The 23,435-nt window shown below is 35.3% G+C and overlaps 2 protein-coding genes across 2 annotated transcripts; both read right to left on the reverse strand.

Moving 5' to 3' along the window:
• Positions 1 to 2,560: 2,560 nt before the first annotated feature.
• On the reverse strand, positions 2,561 to 9,712 carry LOC125808960 (uncharacterized). The gene is given in 17 exon segments (XM_049488640.1): positions 2,561 to 2,615; positions 2,617 to 2,975; positions 3,083 to 3,409; positions 3,411 to 3,447; positions 3,547 to 4,060; positions 4,063 to 4,192; positions 4,268 to 4,686; positions 4,689 to 4,857; positions 4,859 to 5,247; positions 5,250 to 5,758; positions 5,891 to 6,019; positions 6,221 to 6,410; positions 6,413 to 6,781; positions 6,784 to 6,998; positions 7,187 to 7,247; positions 7,250 to 7,895; positions 8,015 to 9,712. Coding segments are annotated over 17 exon segments (6,216 nt in total).
• A 1,754-nt stretch (positions 9,713 to 11,466) lies between these two features.
• LOC125808949 (uncharacterized) lies at positions 11,467 to 12,208 on the reverse strand. Its single transcript, XM_049488630.1, has one exon. It carries the CDS (start codon positions 12,198 to 12,200, stop codon positions 11,586 to 11,588), a length of 615 nt encoding a protein of 204 aa, XP_049344587.1. The 5' UTR covers positions 12,201 to 12,208; the 3' UTR covers positions 11,467 to 11,585.
• Between the last annotated feature and the right edge of the window lie 11,227 nt (positions 12,209 to 23,435).

The following is a 23,435-nucleotide window of genomic DNA, read 5'->3' on the forward strand; positions in this document are numbered from 1 at the left end:
TCTTCGTTTCTCTAATCAGAACGAGGATTTTATTCTTGAACTTCAAATTGGTATACTAGGTAGAAACTGCACGCCATAAAACAAAAACAAACAAACGAAACAAAATTTTGCCCCAGTATGCACTAGGAAAATTTTGTGAGTTATTGATGAAAGCTATAAAAGTTTATACTAGGCATAATAATAATATACTTTTATAAAATAAATAAAGGGAGATTTGTGCCCAATATAACCAGAGGTTATTACGCCCTGTGAAGTCATAAAAATAAGATAGGGGTTATTGTGCCATACACGCAACCAGGGATTATTGAGCCCTGTGAAGACATGAAAAAATAAAATAGGGTTTGTGCCCTATATGCAACCAGGGTTATTGTGCCCTGTGAAGACATGAAAAATAAAAAGGGTTATTGTGCCCTATATGCAACCAGGGGTTATTGTGCCCTGTGAAGACATGAAAAAAATAAAATAGGGGTTATTGTGCCCTATATGCAACCAGGGTTATTGTGCCCTGTGAAGACATGAAAAATAAAATAGGGGTTATTGTGCCCTATATGCAACCAGGGGTTATTGTGCCCTGTGAAGACATGAAAAAATAAAATAGGGTTATTGTGCCCTATATGCAACCAGGGGTTATTGTGCCCTGTGAAGACATGAAAAATAAAATAGGGGTTATTGTGCCCTATATGCAACCAGGGGTTATTGTGCCCTGTGAAGACATGAAAAATAAAATAGGGGTTATTGTGCCCTATATGCAACCAGGGGTTATTGTGCCCTGTGAAGACATGAAAAATAAAATAGGGGTTATTGTGCCCTATATGCAACCAGGGGTTATTGTGCCCTGTGAAGACATGAAAAAATAAAATAGGGGTTATTGTGCCCTATATGCAACCAGGGATTATTGTGCCCTGTGAAGACATGAAAAATAAAATAGGGATTATTGTGCCCTATATGCAACCAGGGATTATTGTGCCCTGTGAAGACATGAAAAAATAAAATAGGGGTTATTGTGCCCTATATGCAACCAGGGGTTATTGTGCCCTGTGAAGACATGAAAAATAAAATAGGGTTATTGTGCCCTATATGCAACCAGGGATTATTGTCCCTGTGAAGACATGAAAAATAAAATAGGGGTTATTGTGCCCTTATGCAACCAGGGATTATTGCCCTGTAAGACATGAAAAATAAAATAGGGTTATATATATATATTATATATATTTTTTTTTTTTTACTTGATCATTTATTTTATTTTATTTTTATTTTTGTACATTTTCCAAACATAAAAGAAACAAAAAAAAATAAAAATAAAATAAAATGCCCCAGATTTTATTAAGAAAAATAATCTTTTTTTTTTATTGTATCATTATTATTGTGGTGCATATTGTAGGAGAGACAGGGATTCAAGAACTTACCTGGTGGCGTTTGACTCTCGCGAATTACTTGCACGATTTTTCTTTGTACCTATTTTAAAACAAAGAATATTTTGTTAGTTTTTCTAAATGGTGGTTGGTTTGTGACTTCGAATATCTTGTGGAGTTTGACTTTGAATCTGTGTTGGTTGAAAGAATCATCATATTGACGATCGGCGAATAGCTTGAAGATGCTTTAGACGGTCCTTATCTTCCCTTGAAACACTTCTTATGAACATTTTGACCCATTTCCATTTTGTGCACGTTGTGGGGTTCATCCTTTCCAAAGCAACTTTCTTGCTTTACCGATTTTCACACGGTATCGAATTTTTTGATATATATTTTTTTTTCGATTGGTTCACAGCCCTAGTCAATGTTGTGCATGCCCCCAACATTCAACTGGAAATACCGTAGTCAATTTCGCTACTTTAATTTGATTTTCTCACTTGACGCGAGTTTATGCTGAATGAGACTCAAAGAATACCGAACACAAGTACAAATGACACAAATGAAAGGGTTATGAAAGAAAAGTTATGTCTTTAGAAGAAGGAAATAAGTAAATGTTTAAAAGGAATGAAAAGAATCTTATCTGAAAGTACGTGACCACTTAATGAATCATGACATGCATTTGGACTGAACGTTTGATCCTTCTAAGTTGTCCGAATCTCATGAAACAATGTTGTACCTTTAAGTCTATAGCCTGACTTCTATCTTGATTGTGTGCTCATGCCAAGACGGAATGTCATCATTTGATCAATGGTGCCCTTCATGGTTTTCCACCAATAAGACATTCTTATCTCTTTCTCAACTTACTATCGTCTTATGGTGCCCGTGAGGTTTTCACTCATAAGACTCTCTCATTTTTTTATTTTTTATTTTTTTTATTTGTAACACACCGTAGGTCACAATGTCATGTCTCAGCCCTTGGAGAATTGAAGAACATGATTATTGTTTTATTCAGTGATTAGACCGAACCCCAATGAAGGGCTGCCTACGTATCCTCTTAGGAATCAGGTCGAACGTAGTTCAATAAAACTTTTTTTTTTTTTTTTTTTTTTTTTTTGGTACCAGACAAGTGGTGTTTGAAATAAAGGAGGATACATTTTTATCCTCTCATCTTGAGAATGTTAATCATGAGAGTGTCATAACAAAGAGTGTTAGGCGTAGTATCTTTTGATCGAATCTGCGTTAACAATTGTGTCGATCCTTTTCCTCCATATTTGCCAGTTGCAAAGCTCCTTTTGATAGCACTTGTTTAATAACATAAGGGCCTTGCCAATTTGGGGCAAACTTCCCTTTGGCCTCGTCTTGATGGGGAAGGATGCGTTTCACAACAAGTTGACCGACTTCAAAATTTCTTGGGCGTACCTTCTTGTTATAAGCTCGAGCCATCCTCTGCTGATATAATTGACCAAAGCAAATTGATGTCAACCGTTTTTCGTCTATCAGTGCTAATTGTTCTAACCTTGATTTAACCCATTCCGTGTCCTCAATTTCTGCTTCGACAATGATTCGAAGAGAAGGGATTTCAACTTCTGCGGGTATGACAGCCTCAGTTCCGTAAACCAATAAGTAAGGAGTTGCACCGACTGACGTACGAATAGTTGTGCGGTATCCCAAGAGAGCAAATGGTAGTTTTTCATGCCACTGCTAGATCCTTGCACCATTCTCCTAAGAATCTTCTTAATGTTTTTATTTGCCGCTTCAACAGCCCCATTTGCTTTGGGTCGATAAGGGGTTGAATGACGATGAACAATTTTAAATTGCTCGCAAACTTCCTTCATCAGGTGGCTGTTAAGATTCGCTGCATTGTCTGTAATAATGATTTTTGGTATGCCGAAACGACATATGATGTTTGAATGAACAAAGTCCACCACTGCTTTCTTGGTGACTGATTTGAATGTGACAGCTTCCACCCATTTGGTAAAGTAGTCGATAGCAACTAAAATAAACCGATGCCCATTAGATGCTTTCGGCTCAATCGGCCCAATAACGTCCATTCCCCAAGCCACAAAAGGCCACGGAGCAGACATAGGGTGCAACTCTAAAGGGGGTGAGTGAATCAAGTCGCTATGAATTTGGCACTGATGGCACCTGCGTACAAATCGGAAAGCAATCTCGCTCCATGGTCAACCAATAGTACCCTGCCCGGATAATCTTTTTTGCTAGAACATAACCGTTCATGTGAGGGCCACAAACCCCTGAATGCACCTCATTCATAATTGTTTCTGCTTCTTGAATATTCACACATCGCAATAGATTCAAATCTGGAGTCCTTTTATATAAGATATCGCCACTCAAGAAGAACCCATTGGCGAGTCGCCTGATAGTTCTTTTTTTATCTCTATCAGCATGTATTGGATATTCTTTAGCTTTTAAAAACCGTTTAATGTCGTGATACCAGGGCTCACCGTCTGGCTCTACTTCAATTATATTGCAATAACCATGTTGATCCCTAACTTGGATTTCCAACGGGTCAATATAGGTATTACCCGGGTATGGAAGCATCGAGGCTAGGGTGGCCAAAGCATCAGCTAACTCATTGTGAAACCTGGGAATGTACCTGAATTCAATGGACTTGAATCTTTTGATGAGGTTTTCTAAACATTGTTTGTACGGCATGAGTTTAATGTCTCGAGTCTCCCATTCGCCTCGGCTTGTCGAATGAGCAAATCGGAATCCCCTAAAACCACCAACTCCTGCACATCCAGATTTATTGCCATATTCAAACCCATGATGCAAGCTTCGTATTCTGTTGTATTGTTGGTAGAAAAGAATCGAAGTCGTGCTGTGGCAGGATAATGACATTCGTTTGGTGAGATAAGAACTGCCCCAATTCCTACTCCATTTTTGTTGACAGCCCCATCAAAATATAATTTCCACACGTGACCATCATTAGGAATTTCTTCCTCAATAGAGTTGATTTCTTCATCAGGGAAGTATGTCCTTAGGGGCTCGTATTCGTCATCGACCGGATTCTCTGCTAAATGATCGGCCAACGCTTGTGCTTTCATGGCGGTGCGAGTGACATAAATAATATCAAATTCCGTAAGCAAAATCTGCCATTTTGCCAACCTACCTGTTGGCATGGATTTTTGAAAAATATATTTCAAAGGATCCATTCGAGATATAAGATAGGTCGTGTAGGACAAAAGATAGTGTTTCAATTTTTGGGCAACCCAAGTCAAAGCGCAACAAGTCTTTTCTAACAGAGTGTACTTTGCCTCATAGCTTGTGAACTTTTTGCTCAAATAATAAATGGCTTGTTCCTTTTTTCCGTAATGTCATGTTGTCCTAAAACGCAACCAAATGAATTATCCATCACTGAAAGATATAAGAATAACGGCCTATCAGGTTCTGGTGGGACCAATACCGGAGGGTTTGCTAAATATTCCTTAATTTTGTCAAAAGCCTCCTGACACTCACTTGTCCATTTGATAGCAGCGTCCTTTTTTCAACAACTTGAATATCGGCTCACATGTGGCGGTGAGTTGAGCAATGAACCTGCTGATATAGTTTAACCTTCCCAGAAAACTCATGACTTCAGTTTTGGTTTTTGGAGGTGGCAATTCTCGAATGGACTTTATCTTAGAGGGGTCCAATTCAATACCTCTTCGACTAACTATAAAACCCAAAAGTTTGCCAGATGGCACTCCAAATGCACATTTAGCTGGATTAAGCTTGAGGTTGTACTTTCTCAATCTTTCGAAGAATTTTCTTAGATCACGCACATGGTCGACTTGCGTTCTAGATTTAATGATGACATCATCGACATATACCTCAACTTCTTTATGCATCATGTCATGGAATATGGTAGTCATAGCTCTCATGTAGGTTGCTCCGCATTCTTCAGACCGAATGGCATGACTCTATAACAATATGTACCCCATGGGGTGGTGAAAGCAGTTTTTTCTGCATCTTCTTCATCCATGAGAATTTGGTGATATCCGGCGTAACAGTCCACAAAAGATTGAATCTCATGTTTGGCACAATTATCAACCAGGATGTGAATGTTGGGTAATGGAAAATTGTCCTTTGGACTTGCTTTGTTTAAATCTCTGTAATCAACACAAACTCTGATCTTTCCATCTTTCTTTGGCACTGGCACAACATTAGCCAACCAGGTAGTGTATTGGACAACTCTGATCACATTTGCAGTCAGTTGCTTCATGATTTCCTCTTTAATTTTATCGCTCATGTCTGTCTTAAACTTTCTCTGCTTTTGCTGGACAGGTGGAAAATCAAGATGTATTGGAAGTTTGTGAACTACTAAATCAGCACTTAAACCCGGCATGTCATCGTAGGACCACGCGAAGACATCTTTGTATTCAAATAAAACTTGAATTATGTCGTCTCGAATGTTCTGATCAACATGAATACTTATCTTTATTTCTCTCACTTCTTCAGGAGTTCCTAAATTAACCGCCTCAGTTTCACTTAAATTAGGTTTAGGCTTATTTTCAAATTGATCCAATCCCTTTTTTATTTCTTCGTAAGCTTCATCTTCATCATATTCGTCAAACTTTGGATTCATTGTTTCGAGATCAGACAACTTTTTAGGATCTAACTGTAAACTCCGCATGCATGTCATATTATTAAAGTCGACATTAACGTAACTGAAATGAAAAATAAGAGGACATATATTAGAAAGAGTAAGAACAGAGAAGATGATTGAATATGATTGGGAAACTAGAACTTCATTGCATTAAATGAGAAATGATAGAAGGGTTAACACCAAAGTGAGATAGCTAGAAGGTTTGAATTACAACCCTGAGAATAATCCAAATAAATAAATTAAAAGCAGCAAAATAAACTACCAAGACTCCCTCCTTGTAGGGAGAGGAGTGGCTTCCCAGTTGTTGAGCTGGACATTCGGGCCGATGAATTGCACATCCATGTGACTAGTGCCTTCACCCATCTGAGTCATGTTTACGTCATAAAACATTTCCTTGATACCTTGACATATTTCATCCACATCATTCTGGAAGAGAAGTCTGGACTCGGTTCACCTCGAGATTTAACGAAAGATTGAGCAATATGAGGGATTGGCTTCAACAAATTCCAAACATTTCTTTTACGATCTTTTGCCCATTTTCTATCAAATCTAGTTGGATTGAAACCCAAACCGAATGTCTCTTGATTACCCATCGGATTGATGGGATCTACAATTCCTTGCAAAGACAACCCTAGTCCCTTTCCAGGTTCATAGCCGTTTTGTACCATCTGGGACACCACCATGACTGAAGCAGATGATAGATGAGGTTGTGGTATAGGCTTCCCTACCGAAAACTGATTGACTGTTATAATCTCAAAAGCCTGATAGTTGAGGGATTCACAACCTCTTTTGGCCTCAATGCATGGTATTGACGGATCTCGGTGATTGGGAGATCATCTTCACCATGGACAATGATTTCCAGTTTGTCATGCTCAAACTTGACCACTTGGTGCAGAGTAGACGGCACAGCTCTAGCCAGGTGGATCCATGGCCTACCCAAAAGTAGATTGTAAGAAGTGTCCATGTCTATTACTTGGAAAGTGATTCCGAACTCCACTGGTCCAATTGTAACAGTTAAGTATATTTCACCAAGAGTGTCCCGTTTTGCGCCATCAAATGCACGCACACAGACATTGTTAGTACGAATTCTATCCGTGTTGATTTCAACCTTTGTAGAGTAGAAAGAGGGCATATGTCTACACCTGATCCTCCATCGACCATGACCCTCTTCACATAGTGTTCTTCACATTTCACGGTTAAATGTAACGCCTTATTATGCCCAGATCCTTCCAAAGGCAATTCATCATCAGTGAAAGTGATTCTATTTACCTCAAATATTCGGTTGGCATCTTTTCCAAGTGACCCACCGTGATACTTTCTGAGATATGTGCCTCATTCAAGATTCTGGTCAAAACTTCACGATGCTCTTTAGAATGTATGAGTAATGACAACAAGGATATCTGAGCGGGTGTTTTCCTCAATTGATCAATAACAGAATAATCTTGAGCTTTCATCTTTTTCAAGAACTCTTCAGCCTCCTCCTCAGTGACAGGTTTTTTAACCGGCAACTGATTTTCTTTGGCTTGTTTGTCTCTTCTTAATTCTTCTGGAGCATAACACCTCCCAGAACGAGTTAATCCTCTTGTTTCATTTGTTTCTTCAACAATCTCCTTTCCCTTGTGGGTAACAACGACTTTGTTGTAATTCCATGGAACGGTCTTGGTGTTTGTCATCGGAAGTTGTGTTGCAATTTGTATCACAACTGGCTCTTTCACACTTTCTTGATTTTGACCAAATGCTCGAAGCTTACCAGGAATGTATAATTTTGGTCCATTCAACGGTACTTCTCTTCTTTTTACAGCTCCAGGGACATACAACACAGTTTTCTCGAGTCTCCAAAATTTGAACTTGCACCATTCACAATTATCGGTGCCTTTTGTATGGGTTCTAAAACCATACTCGACTCTTCTTTTGAATCTCTGCTTTCCATTTTTGTTCTACATGTTTGCTCACAATCTTCATAAATGTCTACCATCCCCACAATATGCTCCTTATTGTGAGCAGGGAGTGGGTTATTGGTGACATTTGGCGCCTCCTCATTACGTATCTCAATTACCTTATCCTCAATCAACTTCTCAATGACTCTTTTTAGAGTCCAACAATTCTCTGTGCTATGACCTGGAGTGTTAGCGTGATACTCACATATAACAGTTGGATCAAAGCCTCTTGCATTCGGATTGACAAAATAGGGATTGACAGGTTCAACCAATCCTAATTGTACTAATTTCCGCAACAAACTCGTATATGACTCTCCAATTGGGGTAAAGTTTTCTTTTCGACCTTGTTCTCTTGTATAATCCATCCGGGGACGTGGATTATGGGGTGCCTGAAAATTTTGTTGTTGGGGGCGAGAACCTTGTGGGGCAGGTGCCCGCCATTGTTGGCGCTGAGGAGGTCGGACATATGCTTGAGTGTTGAGAACTGCATATTGGGATGGGTAATAATGTTGAGGAGAATTAGATTGTTCTTGTTGGACTTGAACATAAGGGTGGTTCATGCCCATTTGAATACCTCTCGATCCAGACGTCATCATGGACCCTTCTTCTTTCTTTTTTCGATTTACAAAATTACCTGACCCGCTTTGTATTGCTTGTGTGGTAGCTCTAATGGCTGTCTGGCTTACAATTTTACCCGATTTTATGCCGTTCTCTACCACTTCTCCGATCTTAATTGCTTCGGCGAAAGGCTTCCCCATTGCAGCAAGAAGGTAATGAAAGTAGTCAGGTTCTTGTGCCTGGAGAAAAACATCAATCAATTCATAGTCTTTCATCGGCGGTTTGACTCTAGCCGCCTGCTCCCTCCATCTTATGGCATATTCCCTAAAGCTTTCAGACGATTTCTTCTTCATATTAGCTAGGGAATTGCGATCCGGAACGATATCAATATTGTATTGGAATTGTTGGACAAAATCTTGCGCCATGTCATCCCAGACATGCCATCGAGAAATATCTTGATCGATAAACCATTCTGAGGCTACACCCGTTAGACTTTCTCCAAAGTAAGCCATAAGAAGTTCTTCTTTTCCTTCGGCTCCCCTTAGCTGATTACAAAATCTTTTCAAATGAGCCACTGGGTCGCCATGACCGTTATACTTATCAAACTTTGGAGTTTTGAACCCTATAGGCAAGTGAACATCTGGAAACATGCATAAGTCCTTGAACGAGACACTTTTGTGTCCTCCCAGCCCTTGCATATTCCTTATGTTTTGCTCCAAACTCCTCATTTTTCTTGCAATTTCTTCATGTTCCTCGTCCTTAATAGTTTTTTCAACCTCAACGGGGGTACTGTATTGATGAGTGTGGTGGTAAGAATCAGGAATTTTGAAAGTCAATTTAGGGGCCTGACCTTGGCCATATTGATCTTTGGGTATAGGATCATCATTGGATTTTTGTACTAGTGTTGGTTGAGGATTTGCATTAGTTTGCACAGTTGGCATGAAGAGTGGATTATTCATCATGGGTGGATTCAACGGGTGTACCGAGGAAGTTCCAGCAGTATTAGATGTGTTAACGTAGGGTCCAAATCCAGGTGGATAAATCGGGTCACTTGTTGAGACTTGAATGGGGAATGGCATATTTACATTCAGGTATTCCCGAATTGAAGATGGGGGAGCCTGCCCATTCATCCAAGCTTCATACATTTCGGCCATCTGTTGTCTCAACATCTTGACCTCTTCTACAGATACTGACTCTTGTGCAACCATTTGATTTTGGACTTCATCATTTCCCGACTCTGTTCCGTCTTTGCGTGTCATTTTTGCTTTCCCTTTTAATCTTGTGTTATATTGATGAGATGCCAGCTTTCTTCACAAACCAACCACCTTTAAACTCTTTCTCTCTTATATATAAAAACAAATGTGTTAGGATTCAACACTTTGCAATATTAATAACACGTTGTATGTTATGCACCTAAATTATTCCTATTTCTACAATGAGTTTTGGAAGACTTTTATGTTTCATCCCGGCTTTGGACGACTTGCTTATGTCTTTTAGTCCCATATTTACTCATCTGAATATTTTGAACGCATTTTGATCGAACCTGTTGAAGGTTGCCTACGTATCATGTTGAACATGAATCAGATCATTACGTAGTTCGTGAAGAAGAATTATTAAAAAAAAGAAAACACGACATTTATTTATATGAAGATATCATTCAAATCAAAATGTTCTTAAAATAAATAACCAAAACATCAAAGTACTTAAAGATTGAAACAAACTTCGACAAAAAATGAAAATAAAAGAAATAATAATAATAATAAAAAAAATCCTTCTCCAATATTTCTCGATCATCAATTGCCCCCTAGGCTAGAGTAAACCTTGAACAAAGCTTTTGGCAGATGTGGGGCCAGTGCACGCGCATGTCGACCCAGGCTCTCATCACTCCGATGTAGATAACCACCATAAACATCAATCAAGCTCTCTGTCAGCTGAAGCACTTGTCCTTTGGCCTCTCCATATTCTCGTGACAATTCTGCAACCATTCTTGAGTAGTATCAACCCTGTGGGTCAAATCCTCTTCATGTGCCTGAAGCTCTTCGATTTGATTATGAAGTTCTTCACGCTCCCCCATCCATTGGTTTCTCTCGATTGCGACTTCTGTTTGATACGATGTGAAACGCTTTGCTATGTCTGTTTCTCGTCCCATCGAAGCTTTTAACTGATTTTGTAGTCTAGCCTGTGTGTGCATTAAGAGGGTCTTTTCTTTTTTATACTCCTCCTCTTGTTGCTCCATAGCGCCTGTGACAATGCCCAAATCCTCATGTAAGGTTCGAATGGTGGATTGATGTTCTTTTTCAGCCCTTTTCTGAATCAACCTAACTCTTTCTTTGAATATTGCATCACGTTGAGCCAACTCTTCTCTAGCATTCTTTAGATCATTACTGAGGATATCCAGAGTAGACCTGTAATTTCTTTCCACCTCGAGCCGAGCTTGCTTGATTCTGACTTCAATTTCCTCTTCTCGATCTCTGAGTTCTCGCGCTGATCCTTCGGGCATTACTTTGAGGGGGGCTTGATCAAAGAACCAATGGAGGTATGAGGGGTCTACTTCTCCTTCAACACGATCGTCTACCATAGCTTTCGAGCTTAAAGTTCGACTACCACCCCAAATCTTTTGAGCTTCTGATTCTCGATCTCGATCTTCAGACGACACCTCCCATACGAAACTCTGTGTATCCTCGGCCCTAGGTAAGATTTGTTTTTGTCCTAGTTGGCGTAGCACCCGAAGGGGTATGTACGGTTGGAATCCTCGAAGGCCTGTCAGAACAAAGAATGGACGATAGGAAGACATAACAATTACCTCACTTGCAGGGAACCAATGATAGTTCCATGTAATATCAGATGCAGTTAATTTAAGAAGATAATGTCTCCACGCTTTGACACCTTTTGGCAATTTGTCTACTAATTCCTTCATCCTGTCTGGGTGGCTCAAAATATAATTCGTCCATTCAGATTTGAAATCTGTCGCAAAACGATGGCGATACAAGTGCTCCAAAAACCACATTTGCAATAGAATGCTGCAACCTTCAAAAAAGTCTTCCCCTTCTCTACATTTAGTCAAAGCACGATAAATGTCAGCCAACATCATTGGCAAGATAGTGGATTTCTTTTTCTTCATCATAACAGCGACTATTCCCGACAGACGAATACTGATTTTTTTATCCCTTCTTGGAAAAACCATGGTTCCCAAAAAGGCCACCATGAATGCTTCTTGTCTATGTTTTTCCCAAGTAGGGAGGTGTTGCCCATTTTTAAGTTGTTTCCCGTAGTCTGAAAATCCTTCTTTCTTTCCATATCTTGAGTATAGAAATTCCAAGGAAACCAACCATTATCGAAACACTCCTTATGAGGATAGATGATGTGCATTTGTTCTAAAAATTTGTTCCCGCTGACGTTTCTTGGGGCTATGAGTGTTTTGCTTCGGAGATCCTTGCCTAACCCTGTGAAACCACCCAACTCCTCCAATGTAGGCGTCAACTCAAAATCGCTAAAGCGAAACACATTGCTTGTAGAATCCCAAAAAGGGATCAAAGCCTCGATCAAATCTCTGTCAGGACTAAATCTCATGATATCTGTGAGGAAACCAAGATGTTTGAATATCTCAGTTCGCCTAAACTCATGCATATCGTTCCACCAAGCCATGAGTAGTGGTGGGGTTTTATCCGTGATCATGAACTTTGGGGGATCATTAACCATTTCGACTGCTTCATCCCTTGGTCTTTTATCACATCTCATAGATTTCATGGTTACCTGGTTAGGAAAAGAAACTCGCGATTTAAAACCAAATTTAACTTATGAAATTTTGATAATTCGAAATCATTTGTTGAAGTAGTAAAAATAAATAAAATATATATATGAAAAATGACTCAGAATGCCTAAAGTGGTCATTGTTTCGAAAACGACTTTTGTTGACCTTCCTTAAGGGAAGCCTAGGTTGGTTTAAGAGAAAATGATCGGATAAAGAGATAATTTTGACAAGTGAATCATGAAGAACAGAAAGAAAAAGAAATAAAAAGAAGGTGGATATGCTTATTTGAAACAAATTTAAAGACATACATATATATAATAATTTATTTTATTGCATTATTATTATTTTTTTTTTTTTACTATAACCTTTTTTATTTATATATTTATTTTTTATTTTTATTTTTATTTGTTGTAAAAACTTGATGTTTTGATAAAAGCGAGAATACAATTGAGGGTTATATATATATATATATATATATATATATATATATTATTTTCACTTTGTTTATCTTGAATTATTTGCTGAAAAAAAATAGACGTTTCTTCTTTTAGTCAATTATTTAAAGCCGGTCAACATTTGTATAGTCTTCACATGATGCAACAAGTAGCACAAAAATGTACATGATGGTCTCAAGAACAGGTACCTGTCCTAGACAGACCCGGCCCCCATGCCGAGTCTTGCTAAGTTAAATGCACGTGATGAGATAAAGCGGAACCTAGTAAGGATATCATGTATGGAGGTTTCAGTTCTACTAAGGTTAAACTTGTGGAGCAAGGTATCTAGACTGGCTGTAAAACGAGCGGACAACTCGAGTTAGGGAGTAGCAACGTACCGGTAGCAGCGCTTTCCGGCTTTGTGCATGGGTGCTCCCTATCCTAAACATGTATGACTAAATATCCTTCACCATGGACCGAAGATCCACTGGCTATCTTAACAGAAGTGGGGTGCGCAGTCGCAATTCCCATACTTGTATTATAGAAGACTCAGAGGGGTGCGCGAGAGAAGACAGTTATAATGCAATGCAAATAATATTAAATAGTAAAAAAGTAAACAATTAGCACATTCAGCCAACAAATACAATATCCAAAACATAAATAATTAAGTAAATAGTCATATATAAGTCAATATTATAAGCTCGAATTCTGGTTATTCCCCGGCGGAGTCGCCATCTGTCACACCCCTTTTTTCCTCAATATTTAATTTAAGTATGTTTTGAAAGAAAAAGAGTTTCTCCAATTAAAGTGACATTTTTGAAAAGGGATTATTTTATTATTCAGAGTCGCCACTTGGAATTGAGTTTTGGTGTTCCAAGTCACCTTATTATTTAAACCCCTAATCAAAAGGAAATTTGACTCTTTATTTTTATTGGTCTGCGAGAACAAAGATCGGGTAAGGAATTCTGTTGACCAAGGGGAAGGTATTAGGCACCCCTCGAGTCCCGTGGTTCTAGCACGGTCGCTTCATTGACTATATATGACTTAAATTAATTTTCAGATATTGTATTATTAACTTAATAATAAAAGTTATTTACCTCATTATTTGGTTTATTTTAAACCTATTTATATTATATTAATATATTTTCGTTAATTAAAAAGAATGTATATCACATAAATTTATTCAAACATAATAAAGTAAAATTAATAGATGGATATTTACAAATCTTGATTTGTCTGGTAATTTCTTTTCTTCTCCTTTTCTTTTTCATGTATTTGTATTTTTTTATTTTTTTATTGTGGATAGAAAATATATGGGTATCTAATTGCTAGGAATTAGAATTTGTGTGGGATTGAAATTTTTTGAGTTTGAGTATTTTAGGATTGTATTTTCTTAGTTAGATTAGAAATAGAAATAAAATTTTTATGTGATTTGGAATTAGTTTTAGCAAGAAATTCTAAATAGATTAGGACTATTTTTTAGAAAGATTTTTTCCTTCTTAATTTTTTAATTTTTTTTTTCTTTACTTTTTATCCCTTTTTTGACGTTTTGGTTTTATTAGTTATTATTTTATTTTTTTTATTTTTGTTTTGTCTCTTTGTATTATTTATTTTTTTTACGTTTTTTTTTTTTTACTTTATCCTTTATTTATATTTTTTTAATATTTTTTTTTATTCTTTTTGGACATTCTGTTTCTCGTCTTCTTCTTTTTTTTTTTTTTGTTGTTTATTTTATTTTATTGTTTTAATCATCTTACGTTTTCTGTTTCATTTTTTCTTTATTATTATTCTTTTTGTTCTTCTTACTTTTTGGTTTAACTTTTTTTTGTTTCTGTTACGCTCTATTTTTTATTATTATTCTTTTCGGTTTACGTATGTTCTGTTTATATATATATATATATATATATATATATATATGTATATTTTATGCTTTCTCATTTTTAAAAAAAATTAGTTTTCTTAATTATTCATTATTTATTTTTTTAACCATAAATCTCTAAACAAATATTCATATATCCTCTTAATTATATATCTTAATAATTCGAATTAAAGCGATAATCATCTTAACACTTATTCTAAAGGCAAACTATTTTTTTATCAAAAATAATATATTAAAAAAAAAGAAGAAGACTAAAACACATTCCTCATAGGTTTTCTAAAGCACTAATTTATATCCTAATCTAACAAGTCTACAAATAATTTCAACAAAAAAAATTCTTAAGTGAAAACTAAGGTCCAAGAAACATTAGCTATTCAAAATTAAATATCACGAAACCAATTTCAATATTAATTACATCTAAAGAGCATAAAACAATAATTAAAAAAAATGTATGATACATCTTTTATTTTTATTTTTATATTATTCTAAAGCAAGAAACTTAAACGGTTACGTTTTTCTAAGCATTCATAAATTCATCACAAACAATGGTAGATAATAATAACATGCGACTCAGAAAACTTCATATTATTGGAATCAAATTTCGTACGAGCATTCCAACTACATTATGCGAGAATTTAGAGTTACCTCGCTGCGAAAATCGATACCACAAAAACAACTGCTACTATCTACTGATTTCCAAAGTTAATAGCTAATATTAACTTTAAAGAGCCACGAATCCGAAACCTTGAGTGAAACCTTGAACGCTGACTTAATTTTCAAAATAAAACTCACTTTTTGTTATCTTTTTCTCTCTGTGATTTTTTTTCTGTGTGTCTGTGTATGTCTTTTCTTTACTGAGCGTATGTTTTTATAATAGTTTGGGGTGTGAGTCTGGTGCTAATTAAAAGGAACGTGATGGAGTGGGATTAGGATTTAATTTAAAATTTAGTTGAGAATTTTTAGGATTGAGATAAAGGAAGAAAAAAGAATAAAATAAAATAAAGAAAGAACGAACAGAAAAAGAAAGAAAAGAAAAAAAAACGTGTAAAAATAAAAAAATAAAAAGAGAAAAAGAGAAAAGATCGTGCAAGAGGGGAAGAAAAGAAAGAAAAAAAATAAAAAAAACTAAATGGGAGGAGGATTTTTAGTAAATAAGTTAAGGAAGTTGGGGGTAATTATGATAAAGGTAAGGTAATTTGAAATTTTTAGGACTCTTCTTTTTATTCTTTATTATTATTATTATTATTTTTTCTTCTACTTTTCCATGATATATACGACTATTATTATTTTTTAGACTAGATAAAATTTGAAAGATTAAAACAAAATACGTTAAATTCAAAAGCTTTCTTTATTAAACTTTAAACATAAAGTGAGCTTATAATTTGTTGTAATTTTCAGTTTATTTTAAATATAATCCTACTGAAATAATAATATTTAAGTATTAAAATTGGGTGTAAAATTTTGATGTTTTGGTCAAAAATTAGGTGTTTACAGGGGTTAGACACTATTATTTTAATTCTAGTTTTTGGCTTTGGAGATTAACTTGCAACTCTAGCAATTCTTGATTTCCTAAGTTCGTTTTGAAGATTTTAACTTTGAAATTCAAGTTGGGTTTTTGGATTTCTTCCTCTCATTACATAAGTTCATGAATTCTTCTTCTACTAATATGAATTGTATTCTTGCTACTATGGGTAACTAAATCCACAACTACAGTTGTGGGAACCATGAACGATTAACAAAATATGAATAGTCACTAAGTAATTCTTGAATAGTGTTATTGCATGCATTGATAATTCTTTTGTTTAAAAGTCTTTTTAGCGGTTGCAAATGTCAAAACTCGCCTTGTTGCTACTTACCGGACCAAGGAGTTAGTTAATGAGAAAAGAATTATCAACATAGATTTAGTGTGATATTATCTAATAGTCTAGTGTCAATTGGTGCGAGGGTGAAAACTAAGTCATACATTGATGTGATGTCTAAAATGAGGTAAAGGTAAGGGTTAGTAAATTATACACACGTAGCTGGACCAAGGTGCGGAGTGAAATTCTCTAGTTGTCGGACCAAGGAATTAGAGATACATAACTTACCACTTTGCATGTGATACATTAGGAAAGTATTGTTATTACTAGGATTACCCGCGTTATGAGCTTATTTGTTTCACAAATCCCCCCCCCCCTTTACTTACTTGTCTCTGAAATACGTTGACTAAACGAATATAATTATAAGTTAAAGTTAAGTCTAAACCGTATTTCTCGTGGGATCGACCCCAACCTACAAGTTGGGTTCTTTACTTGATAACTATCACATATACTTCTTTAGGGAGGTGTAATTTGAGCGTATCAACGAATAATTAAGGTTGTGAATGCTATTATAAATGTTGTTGAAAATTATGTTAATATGTATGAATGTAAAAGTGGTGTATAAAAGAGAGTTTAGGGGGGCATTTTTCTTATTTTCACACTTTATCCGAGAATAACTTATCTTGGGATTACTATACCACCCCGAGTGAGGGATAACTTATCCCATAACTAATTGTTAATCCTGGGATAAGTTATCCCTACCTTTACAACCAAACAATGAATTAAAGGCCACTAAAAAGCTATCCTAGGATTAATTCATCTTATTTATCACACCAAATGATTCCTTAAGACTATAGAGCATTGACTAATCAACCAAGTAGACGGCCAACTTTCAGGTCTCGAATTCAAACTCTGAATATGAAGTCGTTTTTCGATAGAGTGCTTCACTGGCAAAGTAAGATTTTTTGTGCGAGTTTGAATTCAAATTAGTTGAATCACCAAGCGAGTATTGAATATCGGGTGTGTAGACACGTAATTTTTGACCGAACATAAGACTTTACACTTGTTTTTTTTTTAAAAAATTATTTATTCCTTAAATATTTATTTTTAGGTTAAGTTAGATATTTTGATTTTTGTCTTATTTAGTAAGTTTGTTTTAAAAGATTTGAAAATAAAAAAAAATAAAAACAAAAATAAAAAATAAAAAGATATTTTCAATGTATTAAACTTGTTGGACATTTTTTAAAAAAAAAACGAAACTCGTTGGACATTTAAAAATATATTTTCTTTGATTATAAATTATTTTTATTTATTTTTATTTTTATTTTTATTTTTAAAAATAATAAAAATAATAAAAATATTTTACATTATTAATGATTTTTTTTAAAAAAAGCAAAGTAGCGTGTTATTTTGATTTGCTTTAATATCATGCATGAATTAGTCAAAGATTGTTAGAAAAAAAATAAAAAATAAAACATAAATAGATATATATATTAAAAAATCAGTTTCTATTTTTGTGCCTAAGAATTATGTGAAGTGATGGAGTTTTAAATTTCAGTTATGTGCCTTTGTGGGCTATTTTTGCTGTTAGTTTTATTATTATTTTGTACCAATAATAAAATATAATTTTTAATATTCCTTTAATTAGTTGATATATTATTATGATTTATTATTTATATGTATAGTTAATTATTATTCTTTTAAAAGTAAAAATAAAACTAAAAATAAAAATAAGAAAATTCACCCCCATTTCCCATACCCCACAAACCCCATATACTCACCCCTATACTACTATATCCCCACAAAAAACTATCAGCAACTAACAAACCCCTATACATACACGACTAAAATTAAATTTAAAAAAAACCAAAAAGAGACCCACACCCCCACGTATCTGAAAAGAGGGGAGGACTCCTATATATATCACAATACATCACCATCATTAAGCATCATCAGTTATACGGAAGAAGAGGGCACACAAAAAAAAAAGAGCAATACACTTTAAGTCAAAAAGATTTTTGTTCGTGGATTCAAGTTCGTGGCTCCTTAAAGTTAATTATAATTAACTTTGGAAATCAGTAGATTATAACGGTTTCTTTTGTTGGAATTAAGTTTTACGAAAAGGTAATTCTAATTCCTTATATAGTTCAATGAAATAATTGTTCTGAATTCGATTATGATGTTATGAAGTCCTTAAAATTACATGTATTGTTATATGCCACTATTTTATGACGCATATCATATTGTTGATTGCATGAATTGCTACTGTTTAAATTTGCTCATCGAATTATTTTTACACCTGACGTTAATTTAATCAACTAATTTGATCCAAAGATGGTTGTTATTTACTCCTAGTTTTATTCCAACATGTTTATGTACATTTATTTGATGGTACAAATTGACAATTTCGTTTATGACTTTAATTTAATTACATGTAAATTGGTTAGAGATTCTGTATTAGTTATCATTTAGAGTTTCTGGAGTTTAATAAATAAATAATATTGCCATACTTATGGAGACAATTAATTATTAGAATAATTTTTATCGTATCCGAAATATTAAAAATGGAGGAGATGAACATTAGTTCATTTGAGTGAGTCATTAATTCATCAACGTGAGATAGTTCTTTTATTAGTAATTTCACACTATCATCATTTGGTGAAGAAAAATTATTATATCACTACGTATATATTATTTTTCTCTCAATTAGTTTAAAGGAAAAATTAATTAAAAAATAATATATAGAATTAAAAAGAAAACGTGAGCAGAGAAAAATATAATAATAAAAGAAAATAGTGCAGAATAGAAAGATGAAGATAATAATAAAAAAAAGAGGAATAGATCATTAAAAAGAAAGTAAGAATAAAAAAAATAAACATGTATTATAAAAAGCAAAAACAGAAGAAACAAAAGATGAATAGTGATAAAAAGTAATAATAATAAAAAAAAATAAAGAAAAGGTAAAAATAAAAAAGGGGAAAACAAAACTTAACCAAAAAATATTTAAATGAAAAAAGAAGAGAAACCTTTTGTTAGACAAAAACAAAAAAAATAAAATAAATAACGGTAAGAAGAAGAAGAAACAGAATGTTAAAAAAAATAAAAAAATATAAAAATAAAAACTACAAAAAATAACGTGCAAGAAATAGAATAAAAAATAAAAGAAATTTCCAAGAAATTGGTCTTAACCTCTTTAACATTTTCTTTTTCTAAAATTAATCCTAAATCTCATAGAAGTTTACCTCCTATTATAATTCAAATATCTACTCCCACTAAAACGACAATATTAAAATTTCTTGGATTTTAAAAAAATCTAAATAAGACAGTTACGATAAATCAGAGAGGGTGGGATATAGGTAAATGTATAGCTAATAAGTACTATATCCAAAAGCTAAGTCAGGCCAGGATATAAGTCAATGAAGCGACCGTGCTAGAACCACGGGACTCGAGGGGTGCCTTATACCTTCCCCTTGGTCAATAGAATTTCTTATCCAGATTTCTAGTTCGCAGACCATTAAAAATTAGAGTCAACTTCTTTTTGATTAGGGGTAAAAATTAGGTGACTTGGAACACCAAAACTCAATTCCAAGTGGCGACTTTGAAATAAAATAATCCCTTTTCGAAACGTCACTTTAATTGGAGAAACTCTATTTTTCAAACATTTCGTTTGGGGAAAAATAGGGGTGTGACAGGGTGAAAAATAAGAAGTTACATTCACTTTCTCCGTGAACCAAAACAAAAACTCCTTTTATCCCTTATTATACGAAATTGTTCGGAGTATAAGGATCAAATTATCAGATTTTGCTAAATATTGGAATATAGAATTTCCAAAAAGAAAATGAAATAAATTATAAATGTTAAAAATTTATATATATTATATTATGAGACACAATCATATATATATATATATATATATATATAAAAGGAGAAACATAGACAAGGTGATGTGGCACCTCTCTATGACTTCCATTCTTATTTATTTATTTATTTTATTTTTCATAATTTAAAAAGTATTTATTCAATTCATCAACTTTTCACCTCCCACAATAATTACCTTCTTTATTAGAGATTTTAATATATATATATATATATATATATAAAACTCTTAATTAATTTTATTAATGTAGAATAATAATGGGTTAAAAGATGGGAGATGAAAAGACAAAACTTAACCTATATATATCCTTCCCTACGAAACTATGCATGTTCAGTTATATGTTTATTTCAACTTTACTCTATCCTACATGCTCAGTACCTTTCATGTATTGACGCATTTTTTGTTCTACATCTTCTCGTAATGTAGGTTCAGGTCCTCAACAGTCAGATCACGCATAGATCGGTTCCTGATCTTGAGTCCAACAACTTCAATGGTGAGTCCTCATTCTTCAAGGACTGGTGACATGACTATTTTATCGCTTTTAGTCTTTAGTTTTTTTTCCAGTTTTGCTAGATCTAGCTGGGGTATGTCCCAACATTTCTAGTTAGTTTAGAGGCTTAATTCAGACATAGTTAGTTTCAGCTTTAGTTTTAGAGTTTGATTTCTCTTTTGTATTCAAACTTTCAGCTTTTATATATTCAGACAATATATGGGTATTCCCCATTATTTTCAGTATCTCTTATGATTTAGCTTCCGCACAGTTTTATTATTCAATTTATCCATAGTATGCTCATGTTCAACAGGGTTAGCTTGGGTCACTTGTAGTCCTAGGTCCCATGTTCGCATCTCGGGGGTAGCTCGGGGCGTAACAAACTTAGTATCAAAGCCTTAGGTTTAAGTGTCCTAGGATGTCTGAAAAGCCGCACTAGGTATAGTTCTTTTCATGGGTGTGTAGTGCGCACCACATCTAATGAGAGGGAGGCTACAAAGTGTTTTAGGAAAAATCTTCATTTTCTTGTTACTCTTATCGTGCGTAAGGTATGATCTAATTCTGTTCTAACTAGACGTTCTACGTTTCAGTGATCATGCCTCCTCGTAGAGCTAACGCCAAGAATGAGAATGCCAGGAATGCAAACGCAGCTCCTCAAGTCCCAAATCAGGAAGTTTTAAATGCAGAATTCTGGAACGCCATTCAGATGTTGGCTCAGAGTGTGGCCAACCAGAACAATCAGCGGGTTCCAGTTCAGACAAATGCTAATGTTGGGACAACTGTAGCTAGAGTTCAGGATTTTGTTAGGATGAATCCACCAGAGTTCTTAGGATCGCAAGTTGGAGAAGATCCGTAAAACTTTATTGATGAGGTCAAGAAGATCTTTGAAGTGATGCAGGTAACTGGAAATGATCGGGTTGAGTTGGCATCTTACCAGCTTAAGGATGTAGCTCATATCTGGTATACTCAGTGGAAAGAGAACAAGGGTACAGATATAACTCCTATCACTTGGGATTGCTTTAGTGAGACCTTTCTGGACAGGTTTTTCCTAAGAGAGTTGAGAGAGGCAAAAGCTCAGGAGTTCATGAACTTAAGGCAAGGTAGCATGACAGTCCAAGAGTATGGTCTCAAGTTCACCCAACTCTCCAGGTATGCTCCTCACATGGTGGCTGATTCCAAGGCCCAAATGAACAAGTTTCTATATGAAGAGTCGGACTTGGTGAAAACAGAGTGCAGAAATGCTATGTTGCTGGAAAACATGAATATCTCTAGGCTTATGACTCATACTCAGCAGGTTGAGGGTGATAAGCTTAGGGAACATGCCAAGGAAAATAAGAAGGCTAGGACTGGGAATTATGAGTATTCTCAACAGAAATCGGGTGGTGGAAATTGCTCGTAAGGTCAGCAGAAATTTTCAGCCCCAACCCATTCATCAACTAGTGTTCCATTCTCCAACTTCAGACAAGATCAGAAAAGTAGGGCATCAGGCTCTAAGTCTTAGGGAAGTGTTTCAAGTACCAAACCCTACCCAACTTGTCCTAAGTGTGGTAAGAACTATCCGGGCGAGTGCCTTGTAGGAAATGAAGGATGCTTTAGGTGTGTTCAAACTGGTCACAGGTTGAGGGATTGTCCTTCTAAGCAGGGTCAGTGAGGCAATGATAATAGAGCCCAGTCTACCACTTCAGCAGCGCTAACAGGTCACCCGACTCAATAGGGTAACTCATCTGGTACAGGTAGTGGACAGCATTAAAACATGTTATATGCTCTTCAGGCTCGCCAAGATCAGGAAGATTCTCCTGATGTAGTCACTAGTACGTACGAGTCTTTGATCTTGATGTTTATGCATTGTTAGATCCAGGGGCTACTTTGTCTTTTGTAACTCTTTATATAACAGTCAACTTCAATATTAGTTCAGAAACTCTCTCAGAATCCTTCTCAGTCTCTACTCTAAACGGTGACCCAGTTATAGCTAGATGGGCATACAAAAATTGCCCTGTCACAGTCTCCCAAAAAGTCACCTCAGCAGATCTTGTAGAGTTAGAAATGGGAGACTTCGATATCATTCTAGGCATGGACTGGTTACATTCCTGATATGCCTCAGTCGATTGTAGAACTAGGATTGTTCGCTTCGAGTTTCTAGACGAACTAATCTTAGAATGGAAGGGTAGTAGCTTAATGCCTATAGGTCGATTCATTTCTTACCTTAAGGCCATAAAGATGATCTCTAAGGGTTATCTCTATCATCTAGTTCGGGTTAAGGATTCATGTTCCAAAACCCCAACTCTTGAGTCAGTTACAGTAGTCAACGAGTTTCCAAAAGATATCCTTCCAGATACCCGGTCCTATCTCTATTCCTCCTTACAGAATGGCTCCAATAGAGCTTAAGGAATTGAAAGAACAGTTGAAAGACCTTTTAGATAAGGACTTCATCAGACCTAGTATTTCGCCATGGGGTGCACCCGTGTTGTTCGTAAAGAAGAAAGATGGTTCTCTCTGAATGTGCATTGACTATAGGCAGTTGAACAAGGTCACATTCAAGAATAAGTATCCCATTCCCAGGATTGATGACTTGTTTGACCAACTTCAGAGTGCTAGTTATATATAAAAACACGTTGAAACTCTAAGAACAATATAGAGAAGTAGCCCAGCAAGAAAACACATGCATAACTCTTCATGATGCTCAAGTTTGATTTCTTGCAATCACATATTGCTATTTTTTAAGACTTCATTTTTGTCTTAAACCGGCCTAAAC

The sequence above is a fragment of the Solanum verrucosum genome, unplaced genomic scaffold, assembly GCF_900185275.1.
Source record: "Solanum verrucosum unplaced genomic scaffold, falcon-dt-bn FXZP01000435.1, whole genome shotgun sequence".
Classification (NCBI taxonomy): domain Eukaryota; kingdom Viridiplantae; phylum Streptophyta; class Magnoliopsida; order Solanales; family Solanaceae; genus Solanum; species Solanum verrucosum.